Below are 19,926 nucleotides of genomic sequence, written 5' to 3' on the forward strand. Positions count from 1 at the left end.
CCCACTATACCACATTACTCTTTGTAATCAATCTGTGTGTGTGTGTGTGTGTGTGTGTGTGTGTGTGAGAGAGAGAGAGAGAGAGAGAGAGAGAGAGAGAGAGAGAGAGAGAATTAGGGCTGGGGTATGTGGAGAGCATATGACTGACAATAAGTGTGATTAGTAGTAGATTACTTGTTTTCCAGTTCAGGGTAAATATGAGCTTTCTAGTGATGGCAACTTGTGCCTTTTATTCCACTTTCACTAATTCCTACTTCAGCTGCTACTGTCTGGGTGGATGACTCTTTGAATATACATTCTAGCTGGAGGCATGTTGGCTACATTTTTACATAGAATTTACATTTTCATTTTTATGTGTTGGGGATAGGAAGTAGGAAAAAAGTCACTTGTCAATTCGTTTCCAAAAAACACCTTTGTGAGGAGATGGCCATTTGAACACCTAAAACACCAACCACTTTTAGAAAAGGTTATGAGTCTTTTCACCATTGATCAATAGGTATTGTCGTTATTGGAAGTCACCAGTTAAAAAAAGAACCAGCATTTTAAAATCACTTCGCTGTGCATCTGATTGTGGATTTCCAGTTTTCTTGTTTTTATTGCTAAAATGACTTGAGTCAAAAATTAAAAAAAATAATTAACAAGTTGCATTTATAATGATTTTTAGTTTGATAGCATTTTTACAGTGTAATTTAAAAGGATTGTTCATTTTCAAATGAAAACCTTAATGTTTTGAGGAATATCTGTTTAAATCCCAGCTCTGCAACCCTTTTTAGGTTGATGTAGTGACCTGGGGATTTGTACTACTGGGCAAAGAGTCTAGTCCTGGATATCTGCATTTATTGGGCTTCTTTTTCCTTAGGGTTGAAGCCTCTCCTGGTGATAAATGTGGTGCTGAGAGAGCTACAGTCACTCTTCCAGATACTAGGGCACGATTCAGTGAACTGTAAAAGTAATGCAAAATGACAATTAAAGTAGGGCATTCTCTGGTACCTTGGGGGCCTGACAAAGTGGAAGTATTTGACTTCTGATGTGCCAGACTTATTAACAGAGAAACATAATAACATATCACCCATCCGAAAGTCTCACTAGAAACCTCCCATATGTAGAAGGGAGCTGAGAACAGAAAGTAGTAAGCAAAGAAGGCTGCTGAACAGGTAAAAAACAAACAACACCACAAACCACAATATTACACAAAAGTCCATGTATTAAAGATCATGTCATTTCTCTCTTAGGACAACAACATCTCAGCTCTCTACCCAAAGAAGGCTGCTGAACAGGTAAAAAACAAACAGCACCACAAACCACAATATTACACAAAAGTCCATGTATTAAAGATCATGTCATTTCCCTCTTAGGACAACAACATCTCAGCTCTCTACCCAGAACTTATTAACTCTTATTTTCTAGACTGTTCTCACAAGTATAATTTATATAGTTTCCAAGAACACAGCAGAATAAAAATATCAAATTCGAAATGGAAGATGAGCTGCTTTTGATATACTAACAGCAGTGAGAAATAACAACACCGAGTGTTTGATAGCAAGTTGGTGACAGACCTATGTGAAAAATTAAAGACAAGAAAAAAACCCACAGGACTTTGGGGTCATTGAGTGTACAGGCAAAACCTGCATGGTACAATAATTTTATGTTTAGAAAGGTGCTCTTAAGTAACTAGTAAGAGGTTAAATTATGCTTTTAATACTTTATTTTACAGAGGGAAACTTTGTGATACGTGTCAGGAACTAAGCAGAATGGTTAGGGTTTTAAATAAAAGTTTTAATTCTTAAAGGGGAAAGCCCTAAGCTATCTGGAAAACTGAGCTATCCAGAATTATTTATTCCTTGAGAGTTTTAGAAAATCAGTATTTTATTAAACCTAGATCAAGTGAGAAGCCTGCTCTTGGTGAATTCTAGGATAAAGACTTCTAATTAGAGAAAGGATTTGGGAGAAATATATTACATGGTAAGGAAGTGACTCTTATTTGTCATTGAGACTGGAAATAAAAGTTTGCTCTAGACCCATTTTTTCAATGTCAAAATTAGGTTTTTCAGAAGCAAATGTTGTTCTTGTCTCTTTGCTATGTTCCTATGTTAACCTGGCTGTCTCATTAAGGATGGGGACATTTCCTAGTGAAATTAATGTGACATTTAGAGAAAATTTCCTCTCTCAAATGTTTCATGTTATTTGCCATTTAGAATACTTAGAGAGGGGATTGGAATAATGTCAAGCAAATTTTGATTAAATAAGGCTAACCAAGAGCCAATACATTCATGCAAAAAAGGAAAGCTTTTGTATTATTTCTTAAAAAATGTATTTCTTCTGTGGTTCTTTATCCCATATTGAGATGACCTCGGCAGATAATCTCACAAAAGAGGTGCCATCTTCTAAACAGCTGGGCTCATCTTAGAAAATACAATACGTTAGGTCAAAGCCTGCAGCCTGTCCTTTGCTCAGGACAATTGTTCTCTACCCTGGAGGTACACTAGAATTACCTAAAAAGCTTTTTTTTTCTTTTAATAAAATACTAGTACCTGGGCCCAACTCCAGGCTAATTAGCTTAGAATCTCCATGACTGGGTCCTTGGTGACAGTATTTTTTTTTAAACAAAAAAGACATTCTTGAGATGATTCCAATGTGCAATCAGGGCTGAGAACCACTCCCTTAAGACATGCAAGCTATTCATTAAGAAAAGATTATATTATTTCCTTCTTCAGAATGGTCTGAGTCACATCCTTTTCTCCATCAGAAGTGTGAAAAAATCTACTCTTTTGGTGCACAGAAGTTGGGTTTGAACACACACCTTGAACCAGTATGAGGTAGAACACTTGATGTCTGTATATGTAGACCTATAATATACTAGGCCATCTATGGCCAGTTAACTCAGTTATTTGGAATGTAGTACTAATGAGGCCAGAATAGTGTATTCTATCCAATTAGAATAATTCCGTTGCATAGATTTTTTTTCCCATAACTGTGACCAGCTGCCTCACAAAGAGACCTGAGACTGATTACAAAGGCACAAGACAATGGGTGAATCAGCATAGCCCCATCCATTCTGAGAAAATTGGTTCTAGGAACCCGCCTGATTGACTAGTGCTACTAATTGCATTAAGATGCAGCGTGGGACATCTGCCCATGATGGTTTGTGCTGCTTTGGGAAATGGAATATTTACATCTGAAGGCCAGGGACCACAAGAATGAGTAGTTTACTCTTTTAGAGTGAAATAAAAGGAGGAAGAAACATAGGAAAGTGATAAGCTTCAACGATAATCTCCTACTTCCAGTGGCAGATCATGCCTGGCACATCTGCCCAGGGTTAACAGATCTGTTTTGAGCTGGGGGGGTGGTGGTGGTGGAGAATTGCTAAGGTCACTCTATGCAAGTCTTATAGACCTGCTTCTTTTCTTAACTCAGTGTCTGGGAGTGGGAATCCTCATGATGAGATATATTATTCCATCAGGACCAAGAAGTAGTATAGTCATCAGGGATAAAATTTGCACAGTTTTTCTTCTTTACCTGAACATGTAGTTCTGGCACCATGCCTGGAGGTCAGGTGTCTTCAGAGCTCTGTATGTGATGCACAATGCACACAGGTCCGATGCCTTCATACGCAAAGCTATGCAAAATTTCCTCCTTGAAAACTAGCTTCTTTAAAAACAGTAAAGGCAGCTTCTTTAAAAGACAGTAGCTTGGAATGTTGCTCATGCATTTCCTGCAAAGCCAGTATCCTTTAGATTTCCTTTTTTGTATCTGTGTCTAACTACTAACTTTCTTGAAAAACTGATTTAGGAAGTTTGGAAGTGGAAATGGAACATGCATGTGCTACTGTTTCACTGCCTGAATGAGGTCAAATTCCTGATCCTGACTGGAGTTTCTGGTTCCGTAGAAAGCAGAGGATAAGGATTCTCACCATTCTCATCGTGAATCATGATCAATGCAGTTGAACTTCTCCTTTGGATTCATGTTCTATTATCCCTATTTTACAGAGGAGGAAACTGAGGCATGCAGGGATTAAGTAATTTGCCCAATGTTGCACAGTGAAATGAATAATTGAACTGCCGAGTGCTTAATCGACTCCCTGTTTTAACAATAATTTTCAGGGGGTGGGGGACTTCTAACTTGTTTAATTATATATTGTACTGAATTCATAGAAGAACATATTTAACCAACACTATTTTTACCTATTATGTTGGTTCAACGAATTGCTTCAAGAAGTGTTTGTTGGTTGGCTGATGGATAAACCTTTTCCAGCAAATACTTAGATTGTATTCCTAACACAGCTTCAAGTTCACCTCCTCCTCCTGTAATTGTGTTTGCAACAATTTCAGCATTCACTGAACAAATTAGAAATGAACTGACCCTTTTGATTTTTATTCTCCCAATCCATGCCTTCCAATAGCACCAAAAATTGTTTGGGTTTACATTAAAGTGGATATAAACTTCTAGATAAAAGCAGTGTGAGTGGATATTACATAGTCCATTTTCAAATCAGGAGCATGATGGGGGGGATAAACATGCCTGAGTGAGTCTAGGGCAATGTTGGGGTTTAGTTTCCTTCTCAATACTCTCTCCTGCTCTCTCTCACCTATTCACTCCCCCACCCCCACTTCCTACCTACTCTAGGTACTTAGGGTTCATACCCTGATTGCTGGCTGTTTGATGCCCACGTGGTAGCTGGATCTGCTATTACTTGTCCTGTTTTCTTCTCTGTCAAACTGTGAGTTCCTTGGAAGCAAGGGCTGCATCTAAGAGCCCAGTGCAGTTAGTGTCTGACAGGTAGTGTTCTGAAAGGAATCTGCTGTTTTGTTCACTAGACAGCTATTGTGTTTCCTTTTCCAAGCACTTTCAGTTGAAGTGATTTCAGAAGACCCCTAAGGAATAATGGGAATGGTAGAGATTTCTGGTGGGATGACAGGAGGGTGGAGGAGATGCGTTTGAGCATTTTTCAGTTCATACAATGGTTTGATGAGAGTAGTGCTTTGGTGTTGGAGGTAAGATCCACTTTACTAGGCCATTCAGTTACTACAGTGTCAATTTTTCCCTGGGTTCCACCCCTTCTAAGGTTCCTCCCTCCTCCAGTCCCGCCAACCTCTGGGTGATCATAAGCTGTTTTCCCATCTCTTTCATGTGGCAGGTATTCTGCATTTGCTTTTATAAAGCCGTTGTTCCAGCAGTCTCCTGTAACCAGATTAAACAGTGGTGTTCTAATGATAGGAGCTGAGACAGGGGTTTGCTTGCAAACTTCATGTTTCACATGAAAGGCTTTGGCATCCCCTGTGGACTGCCCTTCACCCTGTTTTAGGCATAATACTTGTTTGCCTTTGTATCTGTGATGAAACGAAGGCCTTCCTGCATAACTAGTGCTGAGTAAATGTCTTAAAACAAAGCAAGGTGCAGAGTTTAAATCCACAGTGGAGGATTATCTTGCCTACATTTCCATATCTTTGGAATAAATATTTTAGCATCTTAATTATCTACTAATAAAAATACCTTTGAACTTACAGTCAATTTGATGGGCACAGAATTGTCTCCACTGGGGACAGGGAAGCAATTAGTTTCTGTAACGATTGTGGGTCATACTGTGTCTCCTGTGTAAGTGGTTGCATGGTCAGTAGCCAGCCATAATCTAGGGAATGTTTGTGCCCAATCCATCCTGGTCTTCAGGGGTGAGCTGCTGCCTCCCCAGGGCCCCAAGGAAGAAGAGGCACTCCCCAGGCTGCTGCTCCACTGTGGCCTTGATTTCCAATTCATTCATTGCTTCTTGGCCAGTAAAAAAATCCCTTCCATGTAGGACACTTCGATTCTTCTTATGAATCATCTATGTAACCTTTTTAATCTTTTCTTCTCATTGCAGACTGAAAACTATTCTTTTGACTCCAACTACGTGAACAGCCGTGCCCATTTAATCAAAAGGTATGTTGGTTTTCTTCCCTATTATACAACTGAGCTTGATTTAATACAAAAAGCAAAAGAGAATAAATTTTTTTGAACCTCATTTTTTTTGGATTTTAAGATGAATGCCTATCTGCTTGTTTTAGAAAGTTTGTAAAATTGAGAAAAAGCATAAAAAATAAATGAAACGTCACTGATGATTCCATCCACCAAATGGAATAACTGTTGGCGTTTTATCATATTTCTTTACATCCAAATGTATGTATAAGCACTCACAATCAAAAATAAAATTGGGATCATATTAAAATATAGTTTTATATATGATTTAGAAGTCTAATATTAGAATATTAGAAAGTAATAGAAAACTTTCACAATCATGTTGCTATCAAAATTCTTTTTGCTCTTCACTTTGAATAAAGGGAAGCCTTAAAAAATTTTCCATGTAGAACTTCCAGTGAGTTTTGAGATTGCTGTTATTTTGACAACTTTGAAATCCTTTTAAAGATATTTTAATGACAGAGAAACTAATTCTTTATCTTTTAGAATACTTTACAGATGAGAGAGGAAAAGAAATTTGCCTGATCCAATACTTCTTAAAATATTTAGAAGTGTTTCAGATGAAACATTCAAAGTTGAGATTTGTGTAATTGATTGGTCAAAACTTAGTTATCCATGGAGCCACAACGTGTGTGAGTAGAGAGTTGAATACTGCCAAGGAAGATTGTGCAGTGGGCACCAAAGTCACCCAATGGTAGAAAGACAAGGAGTTCAAGACCCCTCTAAGGAGGAGGAACTAAGCAAAAGAGAGAACTTCTCATGCAAAAAACCCCAGTACTGACCATTCAGATGATGCCTTTATTGCTGTTTCATGTAAATAGCCACTTGAATGGTCCAGTGGTTATTTTTGCAGCTAAAATTGAACTCTGAGTATGTTTGTTAAAATAATAGAAATGAAATAGACACAAGCAGGGTATGTCAGAGCTGCAGTGAAAAGACCTGAAAATTCTATAATTTTGCTGGCTTTAACCCATAAATTAATATCACCAAAGAGTAGGGTTTGAGGAATAAACTAGCTTGTTTTATAAGTAACTTGAATTCATATCTAATTTAATTCAAGAGGCTCCAATAACCCCTAAAAACAGATTAGGTTTATCTGTATTGGTTTGGGATCACTTGTGACCTTAAATGATGATCAATTATTCATCTGAAATGGATAGCCTTATATCACCAGTTAAAGCACAATTGGGAATTTTTTTTGAGGGATTAGGAGAAATCCATTTAGAATTTTTTTTTTTTTGCTCACAGAATAAAAGCAAAAGGTGAGGAATTCAAAATTATCTGGCTAATTCATTTTAGAAGGAAAAAGAAAACCTTCTTATGTGTACCGATTAGATTTCTGCTTCAGGACTGTTATTTTCAAAGCTCCTTTTAAAAACTTGTGGTAAAAACAGTGACTTGCCTTATCCTCACAGGTCCCTTGGGCTAATTCAGGGTACCTGGGAATTCTACGATCAGGTTAAACTGATAACACAGGCCTGATTTTCATAGCCTGGCAGAAAGCTAAGACTCCTGGGGACCCTCACGTCTTAGGTCAGCCCTGAATATCCAATTTACAAGGCAGACTGATGATATGAAAACTTATGTCCAAACATTTTGCTTTTGAGATACATGTATTTCCACAACAGCTTTGAGACTTACTGGGAGCCTCTGATTTTGATTAATTACTTTATATGTTTTTTCTTTATACACACAAAAGGCACAACCTAAGCTTAACAGGCTCTTGGTGGAAAGGTCTCCTGACATTGCCTGAAATCAAAGATAGTGGTTTGCACAAGAGACCACCTTGATTAAGAGGAAACAACTGAAAGCTTGGGGACACATACATTTTTGCCAGGTTCTGTTTATGGAACCACAAGGGCTTTGGAAAACCACACAGACCTTGGAATTTATGGAGTCAATTGAGTTTAGACAAAACACAATACCCACAAAGATATATGGAATCTTGTGTATTATGCTGTTCTGGGGACTACCGTGTTAAATGTAAAGTGTGTGGAAAATGTTAAAAGAGAGTGGTGACTAACACCAGGTGATAAAATCATGCAAAGCCTATTCAAATAGCTCACAGCAATGTTTAAAAGGGGTTTCGCTGTATGTGGTTTCTTGAAGATCCATTTACATGGATGGAAAAAGCTCCTGGCCAGGAAATTCTGAATCTGATTATTAGTTTTAATTTTACTATCAAGCCTGTTTCTTTGAATGCTAATCCAATTTCAGGTCAACTTTGAGAATGTTTTCCTATCCATTTTCTCTTCCTCTGTTCACTTTCTGCTACTTATCCAAGGATGTTTCTTGTGCTCTTCTTTTTGGCATTTCCTAGCAGTAGTTAGCATTCTTGGCCAGACCGTTTGCACATAAGCATCATTTCCTCTCACATCTGTCTACTTTGGGTAGTTGAACAGCAACTACCACTGTCCACCTATGGTTCTTTCCTGCATCAGCCAGGGTTCCAACATGAAATAGTTGGCACCCCCAAATTAGAATGGCTTGAGGAACGTTTATTTACAAAGGCGGCTATTTACAAAAGCCTGGGTAAGGTTAGTGAATCTGAAGGGATACTGCAGTATTCTGGCCCTGGAGGAGCTAAAAATACTTCTGAAAGAACCAGAGAAAAGAGCATGTAGAGAATATAGATTTGAGAGTTACAGTGACTTCTGGTCAGTCAAGGGATCCAGTCCTCATGAAGAGACCCTGCAGGAAGGGAGCAGAGACAATCAATATCCCGACACGACTCTCGTCCCACCCTCTGCTCTGCTGGTACTCTCCAAACGCTAAACCCATTGGAAAGCCAGAGGGCAAGGGGGTTCTCTTAGGCACAAGTCAAGGTCGAGAAGGATCTAAAAGGGAAAAGGAAAATATATGACACATTTCTCATAACTTTCTTCACTGAGTAATCTAGCATCATATTTCTGTAGTGTTTTTTTCTTCTTCTTCTTAAGAATGTCACTTGCAACCTGCAAGTGTACCCAAGGAGGCTGGTGTGAGAGTCCATGATTGATAAGCCAAGACAGGTCAGAATTTTTTTCTGGATGGACTTCCGTCCTGCTATGGTTGTTTCCTTGTTATCTTTTCAGAGCAAGGAAAGCCAGCAGTGGTACTTTGCCCCTACTGCAACATTCTTTCCTCATGCCTGCTTTCTGTGCTGCTCTCTGATAGCCACTCCTGTGGTGCTTTTGGAACAATATCAAGCGGGGCGTGAGGCTGTAGCTCAAAGAAAATGAAATAGGAAATGAACAAGGCACCGAAGCAGTGTGGAAAGGTAAATGAACATTGCCTTCCTAAACCATGCACAGTGCTTTTCTTTTCCACCCAAGTTGTCCTGAGGCTTTGCGGCACCTGGTATGGCGCCTTGTATATAGTAACTAGTGCTTGGTATGTTTATTGAATGAATGGACGAGAGAAGTTGAGGTAAACCTCTTTATTTTTCCATTACAAACTAGCACTAAACTTCCATTTAAGCCAGTGATCTCTGAACTTTGATGTGCATTGGGATCACCTGGGAGGCTTGTTAAATGCAGAGTCTCTATCTAGCTCCGTCCCTAGAGAATCTCCAGTTGTAACAGGTTCCCAGGGTGATATAGGCGGTCCAGAAACTAGGATTTTCTTTATGTTATTTAAATACAGTTACAATAATATTTTGATTCTCTCTTTCCTCTCATTCTTAGCCTCGGATGGCATTCCCTGAATATGTGGTGTCACCTAGTAGGAACATATGACCTGTTTCCGTTCAGATTCTTCTGTCTTTTGGAAAAGAGTTCTAATATTTTAAAGGACAAATACAGTTCGGAATTTGTGTCACATTCATTCGTCAAGCATTTGCTGAATAACTCTCGTGTGCAGAGCCCTGTTCTAGGTGTTTTCAAACATACCTGTCCTTCTGTTGGCCACTAGAGCAGTAATAGAAACATTTACATTTACAATACTATTGCAAACAGGTACCCCTAATTTATAGTCCTACAAAAGTTGTTTTACAAGTCTTTCATCTCCCAAGAGGTACACAGGTAATAAAGCAAGTGAAATCAGCATTTTTTATGCCTGGCATAAATTGTTATTTGTTTTAGGTGAGTAGCCATTTGCCGGTTGTTTTACAATTTGCAGTGTCTTGCTCACTGGGTCTTAAACTGCCTTACACAAATCCATTCATTAAGCTACTAAATGCCCTTATAAGATCAGAGTAAGAGGTACTTAGTTTGTCAGATGGGCAAACGGATCTTTAAATGAGTTAACTATTTCAACGGTTGGGAGAGGTGTTACACATAGTTACTAGTTACGTACCAAGCACTTGCTTTTTCTTCTGAGAATACGCAAACTCTTATGCTCACACTACCAGTCCCTGACATCCTAGTAGCTAACCCTTTATTGTTTTATTATTTCTATCCTTTCTACCTAAAAACAACAGCTCTGAGGTGGTATATAACATTCAGATGCATATAAAATGGATGATCAAATTTTAAAAAGGCAGACTCAAAACCAATTAGAAGTGAAATAGAGATCCCGGGCATGTGGGGAGATAACTCACTGCAATTAAACATTATGTTTATCTTGAAGCTTCTTAGAAGCCAAGACAAAATGGTAAGTAAATCAGGTCACATAGTTTTCATTATTCAGTAAAGGAAGGATAGACATTTGACAGGAGAACTATTTTTTTCTGTTCTTGAGTATTAGGAGAAATTAATATAATGGGTAATGTGTGACTATTTACAGAAGATATAGAAAAGTTCTTTAAATATAAATTTCCCATACTAATTCTATAAAAGACCATGGATATAATATTTAATTGTAACTCAGTGAAGCCATTACCACAGAGAATAATGATCATAGTAAATAATAACCATTTATGGAGCATCTATGTGTATCTGGTACTTCACATAGTGTCCCATTAGGTATTCCAAATGACTTTCTGAAGGAGGTTTTAGCAAATGCATTTTACAGACAAGGAAATTGAGACTCAAAGACATTAGATATCAGGCCCAGGGTCACATAGATGAAGTGACAGATTAGGAATTATCATTTATCCTAATGACTCCAAGTTCAGTGCTCCTTCTACTGCGGTCTATTATAGGAATCAAGTTTAAAGAATCTAGAGCAGTTGTTCTCAAGTGAGGGTGATTTAGCAACGTCTCTCCGGAAACATTTTTGGTTTTTACAACATGTGGGGGTCACTACTGGCATCTAGTAGGTAAAATCCAGGGATGCTGCTAAACATTTCACAATGCACAGGACAGCCACAACAAAGAATTATGTGTCCCAAGATGTCAATAGTGTCAAGGTTGAGAAGCCCTGCTCTAAAGGCGGGTTAATTACATTGCCCTTATACTATATCCCTCACCATCATATGTTTCAAGCAAATTGACAACTGCTGAAATGTAATCAAATCAGAGTAGAATTCTCTGGCTTAAAGTGACAATTTTGTGTGGTAGATTAAAGAAATATTCAGATATCAGATATACATCTTAAAAAAATTAATGTTTGTTATAACAATGGAATATTATCCAGGCAGATCATGTCCTTTCTCTGGAGGTACATGGGTGCTTATAGGCAGGGGCCAAATTTGTTTTCTAAAAAACAAACTTTGAATCTATTTAAACTCTAGGAATAGTATTTGCAGGTAGAAACCCCAGAATATGCGCCATAAAACTAAAAATGGCAAAACACTTTAAATCATGTGTTTCCAATTGGCTTTCTTTACCATAAAAGAACTGCAGGATAATTTGTTTTTTAATAGAACTGCATCCTGGTGGGTCCATAGGGCTGAGTTAGCTGCATGACACAATTTGAAGGAGCTGAGTGAGCTGGCCTATTGAATGTTTTTAGTTTTAGTGCAGTTGATGCCCAGTTATCCTTCCTGAAAATAATTAGCTAACAGGTCAATGCTTCACTTTCTTACTCTTTGTTTTCTTATAATTATGGCTTTCCAGTTACTGCCCTCTTGATCTTTTCCTTTTTGTATTCACGTCAGCAAGCATTCTACATGTAGGTGGGTCGTATGTTAAAAATCTGCTGTGATTCCTCTTGACCAAGTGTGGAGAGTGACAATGCATCCATTGTGTCCATTGTGTAGCTCTTCATCATATGTACTGAATGTTCTTATGAAAGTCTCAGAGAGCCAAGCCTGTGAATGTTCAAGGTTGATCAGATCAATTGAGTTTGCAGTGTCATCTCCACAGGGCTCTTTTTTCAGAGGCACAGTAGGTCTGTTGGGGCTTGTTTTAATTCACAAGCGTGCCACTCTCCCTTACTGAGACAACAACACATTTTCTTGAGTATACCTTTGCTGCTTCCTCACTGACTAGGGAATGGATTCACCATCCACTAGGTATTTCAGATGCATAATTTATGCTCCATGGTGTAGCACAGCTGCAGATTCTGTCAGGCATACAAAGTATTAGAAATAGCAGGTGGGTCCCTATACATGTATCTTATGTATTATACTCTATTTCATGAGAAATGATGTGGAGTTCTTGGATAGTATGCTCAGTGCATTGTGTGGTGGATTGATTTAATAAATGCAAGAAAAATTTTACCTACAAACTCTTGTGCTGAAAGTTTTCATGTTCTTAGTGTAACTATACCCACAGTCATTTAATGCTCACTCTCTGGTTCTCACTTTTATCTCACCTTCTTATTAGTTAGGGTTCTTCAGAGAAACAGAACCAATAGGCATTTCTATATCTGTATCTATCTAGAGTTTTATTATGAGGTATTGGCTTATGTGATTATGGATGCTGAGAAGTCCCACAATCAGTCATCTGTAAGCTGGAGAATCAGAGAAGCTGGTGCTATAGTTTGAAGGCCCGAGAACCAGAGAGCCAATAGTGTAGATTCAAGTCTGGTTCTGAAGCCCTGAGAACCAGGAGCAATGAGGGCAGGAGATTGATGTCCTAGCTCAAATGGTAAGGCAAAGAGCGAATTTAACCTTCTCCATTTTTCTTCAATTCAGGCCTTCAATAGATTTGATGATACCCACTCACATAGTAGAGAGCCATCTGCTTTACTCAGTCCACCAATTCAAATGCTAATTTCGTCTGTAAACACCCCCATTGACATACCCAGAAACAATGTTTAACCAGCTATCTGGGCATCCCATGGTGCAGCCAAGTTGACACATAAAAGTAACCATCACACCTTCCATGCACCAAGACTCTTCTCTTCTCAGTTCCTGCCTCTCCTCTTTTTCTTTGAATCTTTTCCTCTTTCTCAGTTAAAACTGTCCTGGGCTCTCTGATCCTGATAATCCTTCCTATTTTAATTGCACCACCTCCATTTCTGATACTTTTTCTTTTTATAGTTGATGGGTGGACATTTTTGGAGAGGCAATATACATAGTGGTTAAGGTTCCAGGAAGACCCTGAAGCTGGACTACCTGGGTTTGGTCTTATATCTGCTACATTACCAGCTGTGTTACCTTGGGCAAATTATTCAACTTCTGTGTACTTCTGTTTTTTCATCCGTAAATGGGAATATTAGTAGCACCTTTTTCTTATACAGTCATGATGATTTAAAAAATTAATTAATGTCAAGTACTTAAAACAATGCCTCATGAACAGTAATCCCTCAGTAAACATTAGCTATTTATTATTTTACTTTACAAAAAGAAAAAAAAACCTTCTGAAATGCTGACATTCCTTAGAGGTGGTTGTTTTAGATTTGTAGTTTTTCCTGCCTTGCCTATAGTGATGCATTGAAGATAAGTGAATAAAAATATTAGCTACATCAGCCTCCAGTAGTGGGAACCTCTCTGCAATGTTAACTTCCATTATCTTTAACAGAAATTTCTCTTCTCCCTATTGGGCAATCGAGCCACGGTTGGCCTCATTACAGAGCTGACATCATCCTGGCTCAGAAAGATTTTTTAAAATCAGATCTATCACAGTCATAAATTATCATTCTTTCTTCAACCCAGCAGCTCCACCTTCAAGGACTTAGAGGGCAACAGCCTGAAGGATAGTGGCCATGAGGAGAGTGACCAGACTGACAGTGAGCATGATGTCCAGCGGAGCCTGTATTGTGATACTGCCGTCAACGATGTGCTGAACACCAGTGTGACTTCCATGGGATCCCAGATGCCTGACCATGGTAAGGGCTGGTTGGATGTAAGTTGCAATAGTTGACTCCAAAGAACCCAGAATGTTTGCAGATACACTGTACTACTTCACTGTAATGAATGTATTATCAACGTGTCTACTGAGCTCACACCTCGGCAGCATCTACAGGTTTTTGAGACATCCTGACACCTAGCCAAATTCTTCTTCACCCTCCCCGAGTGGATCCCCTAGGATTGTATAATGTTCAGGCATTTTAAAAGCTGACTGCATATACATATAGCATACATTCTCTTCTATAATAACTGCACTGAGCATACAGGAAATGAACAGATGCCTTCTCTCCAGGAATAAATGCCTCTTTTTGCTTTAGTACATGAACTCAGCTGATCAATTGAGTTGCATAGAACACAGCACTAATGAGACCAAAGGGGTGGATTTTATTTCCCTATTGGGCTGGTTAGCTTTACCCAGAAAGAGACTCTGTTCTCTGACCACAACTTGTGTTCTCTTTACTGGGGATAGAAATTTTGTACCAAACTTCCCATTTTGCTTATGGGGCTGCTATGCCAAATCGCCATAGCTACCATGCAAATCCGTGGCATTAGTCATAGGGGAGAACAGGGTGAGAGAGTGCAGCTGAGTTGATGCAAAACATTCCACTAATGTGAATGGCACCTCAAAGCACATGTCAGGAGGGGCATCCTCATGTATGAAGAAGAGTCTATTTTTGTGAACTCGGCCACACATACTTCAGCAAGAGGCACTATTTTAAACTGTGCTAGGTAGAAGCCAGGGTATGAAAACATTAGCAGAGTTCAGCTAAGGCAGAATGTTCAGATGGACTTGGGCACAAATGTCATTTTCAATATTTTACTGATGCAAACATGCTATGCAAACAGCCTGTCTTTTTCAATTAGGAAGTATGAATTCAACTTGGTGTTTAGGCTCAGTGAAGCTTCAGAATGCTTGGCTATATCTTGAGAGAAGCTAGACTCAAACTCAGCTGGAAGCCCTACTGCTAAAAGATTTAAAGATGAGAAAACAAAATATGGTGATTATGTGCTGGTCTTCAGCTGTTTCATTTCACTGTAAACATCATTAAATGCTTTTGTTTTGGTTTTGGAAATGAATCCGAAAGAAAAAAATGCATGATCTACAAAACAAAATGTTTTCCATGGAAAAAAATTAGTCACTGTAGATTCTATTAAATTGTCTAATCCATCCCCTCCCCGGCAGACCCGAGTGTCAAACCCTATTATATAGAGAGGTCACCACCAAATGTGCACTGCTGCCTTCCCTAATTGGTAAGTGGTGACATCCACAGAGATAATATACTTTCTGGGAAACCTTACTATGGCTAAAGATGAAAAAAATTAAACATTTATATAACTGAAATAGAGGCAGTTTAATTCTCAGAGGATTAGTAGTGTGTCACAGGATGCAGACCGATATGTATCATTTACTAGTCGTGTGTCTCAAAGAAATGCTTTTCCATTTATATCGAGAAAGGGTTTTAGTTAGATGCTCTCTAAAATGAAATGACTCTAGGAAAGGAAATAGTCATAATTGATTCTCGCTTTATGCCTGGCTAGAACAACATCTGTTTTAATTTTTTGTCACATTTCTCTAGGAAAACAGTATCAGTGGACTGCTGCTAGTTTTTCTGAGAGGCTGTTTCTTACAATGGGATATATTATATATATATACACACACTTGTGTAGATTAGATAGTAATGGAGAATATTCTTTTTTTGCTGAGTGCATATCTACATTTTATTTCAGCCATAGCCATTTGAGTTGAAGGTACAGTTCCACCAGTCTCCATATAGGTAGAGTGACCACATATCCCAATTTGCCTTGTATACCTCACTTTGTATCTATGTCCTTGGCCTAATCAATAATGAGAATATTCAAAAGAAAATGTGTAACATTATCCCAAGACTCTCCTACATATAAGATGATTTCACACACACACACACACACACACACACACATTTTTTGCTGTTCCATTTTGGCAACACTTTCACATTTTGTTTCTCAATATTTGATTTGCATATATATGTCTTCATTTTTTCCATTATTCCAGCAGCAGCTAAACCTTCAACCAACCCTTAGGTTGATTCTTTTTAACTTAGGTGAGTGACTAAAGTTTAGGTACAAAAGGAATTCAGGTCTTGTTTACATCTCAGTCCCTACCTTGCGATATCTCACTACTTCTGAAGTTTTCTGTAATGATACTTAATTTTGTGTCCCAAATCAACTCCAGGCTTGCCACACATGTTGTATCACCAGTTCACTTGGATTGAATACTGCTACATCAAAAAACAGCAACAATTCCAACAATGAACATTTTATAGCATTTTCCTATCTCAAACTTGCAGTCGCATAATAAATATATCTCATTTTATCCTAAGGCACAGTGGTTTAAATGCAATCACTGGATGAATCCATCATGCATGCCTGATCTTGTAGCCATTTTAGTTAGATTTGTTGCAGGATAATATGGTATTGTTGCTTCAAAGGACTACGAATTTAGAAAGCTGAAGAGGGAAAACAGAATCTGTTCTGGACTCAGGCCTGCACTGAAATCTCAAGAATTCCTTGAGGAAAAAAAATAGTCCCCGTTCTCTTTGGTTCATTGACACTGTGATAGGCATCTTAAACCCGAATGCTCTGAAATCCTGAGAGTTCCAGCACTGAACTATTCTTGAGGTTTGGGTAGGTGTCACTGGAGAAGAGTGAGGATTATAATGAATTTGTCAAGCTAACTTTGATCCTGGTATTTATTTTGGTCCTGCCAGAACCACTCCAAAGATGGGCCAAATGTACCCAATAAGAGTATACCTTATATCTTTGTTTTGGGGAATTTGACTCACCTTGGATTTCATGTCTATGGCTCTCTCTGTGACTTTTCTAATTTGGATATCAGTGCTACATTTTTCCTTGCACATATGCGGGCACATAATTGATGAGCAATCTCAGAATTTTCAAAATAAAAATAATTTTATGTATATGTTAATTTTTCCTTGAGCAGGAATGGGTTGTTCAATGAGCTGATATTGTGTTGCCAATGTTTGAGATAAAGGTATAATCTGCATTTTCTCCTCCTTTTTGAGAGACACCTGGCCCCTGGGCCCTGTGGTTTTTCACACTGCTAAAATTTTCTATGGGATTTGTTCTTATAATTTTATTATAGCAGAAGAATGCTCAGTGTTAATGACTCTAATTGCTTCATGACCAAGGGCCCAAATCTCTTAATTTTCAGCACCTCTTCTCTTTGAACATTCCTAGGGATGGGAACCCAGAATCACTATATGCAACGAAGGAAGGAGAATGTTATATTCAATGTAGGAAGAATATCTATCTAGAAGACTTTTGAACTCAAAGAGCAAAAGCCAGGTGTTTAGTCATTAGAGAGTTGGGATTGTGTGGTTTTTTTTCAATTTTTAAAATTTTAAAATTTATTTCTTATTTTGTTTATAATTGACACATAATTTTACATTTTTATGGGGTATACTGTGGTGATGTTTCAATATATGCATATGTTGTATAATGAGGGTAGTTGGCATATCAATCACCTCAAACTTTTATCATTTCTTTATGGCGGTAACTTTCAAGACCCACTTTTCTAGCTATTTTGAAATATACAATACATGGTCATTAGCTATAGCCATCCTACTATGTAATAGAACACCAAATGGATTGTGTTTTGATTGCCCAACCAAACACATTTGTGAGCTGGGTGAAGGTGGAGATAAGAGGGAATGACAGGATTCTTTGCTTTCTGGATTACTATCGATCTTGGTATTTCTCTTGACATGCCTAAGACCAGGTCAGTTGGTTGATGAACTGGTTAAGCTGAATTTCCTGGTTGCCAGCTGACTGAATTACAAATTCATCTATCATCCACAGTGTCCATGAATTAATATGTCTCAGTTTGTCCCTAGTACTGCATCTCTTGTTGTTATGTCCTCCCAGAAAAGAATGTGATTGAGAATTTTTTATCCTGTGCTTCCTACTAGCATATATAGTATTTTCTGGAATGCTATTTCTCAGTAGCTCTCAGAATGCCTGGAGAAAATCTAAATCTTGTCATTTGACAGGTTTTACCACTTGATTTGGTTTGTGAGGCAAGGCCATTTGGTGCTGAGCTTGAGAGTCACACTCAAATCTTTTAACCAATGCCTTCCCTCCCTGAATTTGAGTTATTTGGTAAAATTACCACCTTCTGGTGGGGATAAGAATTTTGCCTTATGCAATTCCTGCATACGATATCTAAGAGGAGTAATTGACAAGTAGAGTGGTCAAAGGTGCCAGAAGCTCATGAGTTTGGGAATATCACCAGGCTTGAATCTCTTCCTATCTGAGTTATTTCTGAGTTGAGTACTGCTGAAGTTAATAGGCTTCTGGCTCCTTCTTGCTTCTGTGCATGACCCTTTGTGATGACGTAGATATCCCATTATGCTTACTTAAATATGTAATCCTGATGTGAAATTGGGGTTTATGAGGATCATGTCCTAGAACTGTACACTAATCCCAAGCTCAACTCATTTATTTCAAATAATACTCAGTCTCTCTTTCCATATGATTTTAATTATTGATTATAAATTCATCAGCTGAAAAGATGACTTAATTGCTCTAATATGCACCCAATTTGGAATTCGCTACAACACTGAATTGGTTTCCCTCCCATGCTAATTGATACCAAATGGAAGCAACATACAGAAATTTGCAGTAACATTTATCTGCTTTTTCACATCCAAATGTACCCAAATGCGATATAATGATTGCTTTATTTCTGGAAGTGTAGGTTCTTCTGTGTTTTACTAGACTTGTTTATTTACTAGTTTCATCACATGAATATTGTTTAACATGTTTGCTGTGCAAAACATGGATTTGAAGAACTTGATCTATGCCTAATGCAACTGCTATTACAAATTAGCCATGAAAATATTCTGTAGGCTGCACACTATGCACATTCTAGTGTCAACCACAGGTGTATTAAGATGTTTACACTTTCAACGCTCTACCAATAATGTGTAATTTTATTTCCTCTAACCTTTTAATGAAATTATGATTCAGTGACTGAACATTCCTTTCTTTATCCTCTTACCTATCCCCGTGACTCACCTCTCACCTCGCTAAATTTCCAAACACTTATTTCAATTAGTCTCTTGGCAAAATAGGGAGTTCTCAATGGAGACTCTTTTGTGTCATTGCAAAGAAGTGTGCTGCTGGGCTCCAGAAATGGTAGCATGGACCAGATGTTCATAGAGTAATTGAAAATTCCATTTTATCAGAATAGCATTTGCTGTCAAAAAGTTTTATCTTGACTTGAACAAAGAGGTTGATTAGATCCCCCTGGACCTGAATTAGCATCTTTGCGGCTAGATATACTGTTTTGCAATTCATGTGGTTATTTCTTTCCCAGTTTTGCTCATACAGTATCTTTTTTAAATGTCTTCATCCTCTTGCAAATAGATACCTGGTGAAATGTTTAATTACTTGAACCCAGGAATGTGTATACAGTGTTTCTATATATGGAACTTCCAGCTGCTTTCATCTTGCCTCAGGTATATAGTATTCTAATACCTGGGAGGAACAATCCATGCACAGATATATATCATTCATTTACTCAACAATAATTTTGAGTACCCACTATGTGTCTGGCTCTGAGAATTGGATATGTTAACTACTACTGTTATTGACTCTAGAAGTTATCATCATTTTAGTTTTGCTTATCTGAGGTTTACTGATGTGATCAAGGTCAGCTCAATGATGAAGTAAATAGCTCTAATTTTAAAAATCATAAGAATAGAGCTTGGGACTACTAAAAACCTTGTTAATATTGTGCCAATAAAGCAAAAGAAACAATACGAGAAGCCTGTTACAATCAAGATCTTATTTTCGGCTGGGTGTGGTGGCTCATGCCT

General features: G+C 38.1%; 1 protein-coding gene across 2 annotated transcripts in view; it reads left to right on the plus strand.

The window, feature by feature from the left end:
• Positions 1 to 19,926, plus strand: part of PCDH19 (protocadherin 19) — a 106,774-nt gene that overhangs the window by 50,503 nt on the left and 36,345 nt on the right. For both annotated transcript variants that reach the window (XM_012650042.1, XM_012650043.1), the window contains 2 exons: positions 5,855 to 5,913; positions 13,853 to 14,025. In XM_012650042.1, coding sequence (XP_012505496.1) covers positions 5,855 to 5,913; positions 13,853 to 14,025 — 232 coding nt within the window. The remainder of the gene's footprint in view (positions 1 to 5,854; positions 5,914 to 13,852; positions 14,026 to 19,926) is intronic.

The sequence above is a fragment of the Propithecus coquereli genome, unplaced genomic scaffold (assembly GCF_000956105.1).
Source record: "Propithecus coquereli isolate 6110/MARCELLA unplaced genomic scaffold, Pcoq_1.0 Scaffold31, whole genome shotgun sequence".
In the NCBI taxonomy this organism is placed as follows: Eukaryota; Metazoa; Chordata; class Mammalia; order Primates; family Indriidae; genus Propithecus; species Propithecus coquereli.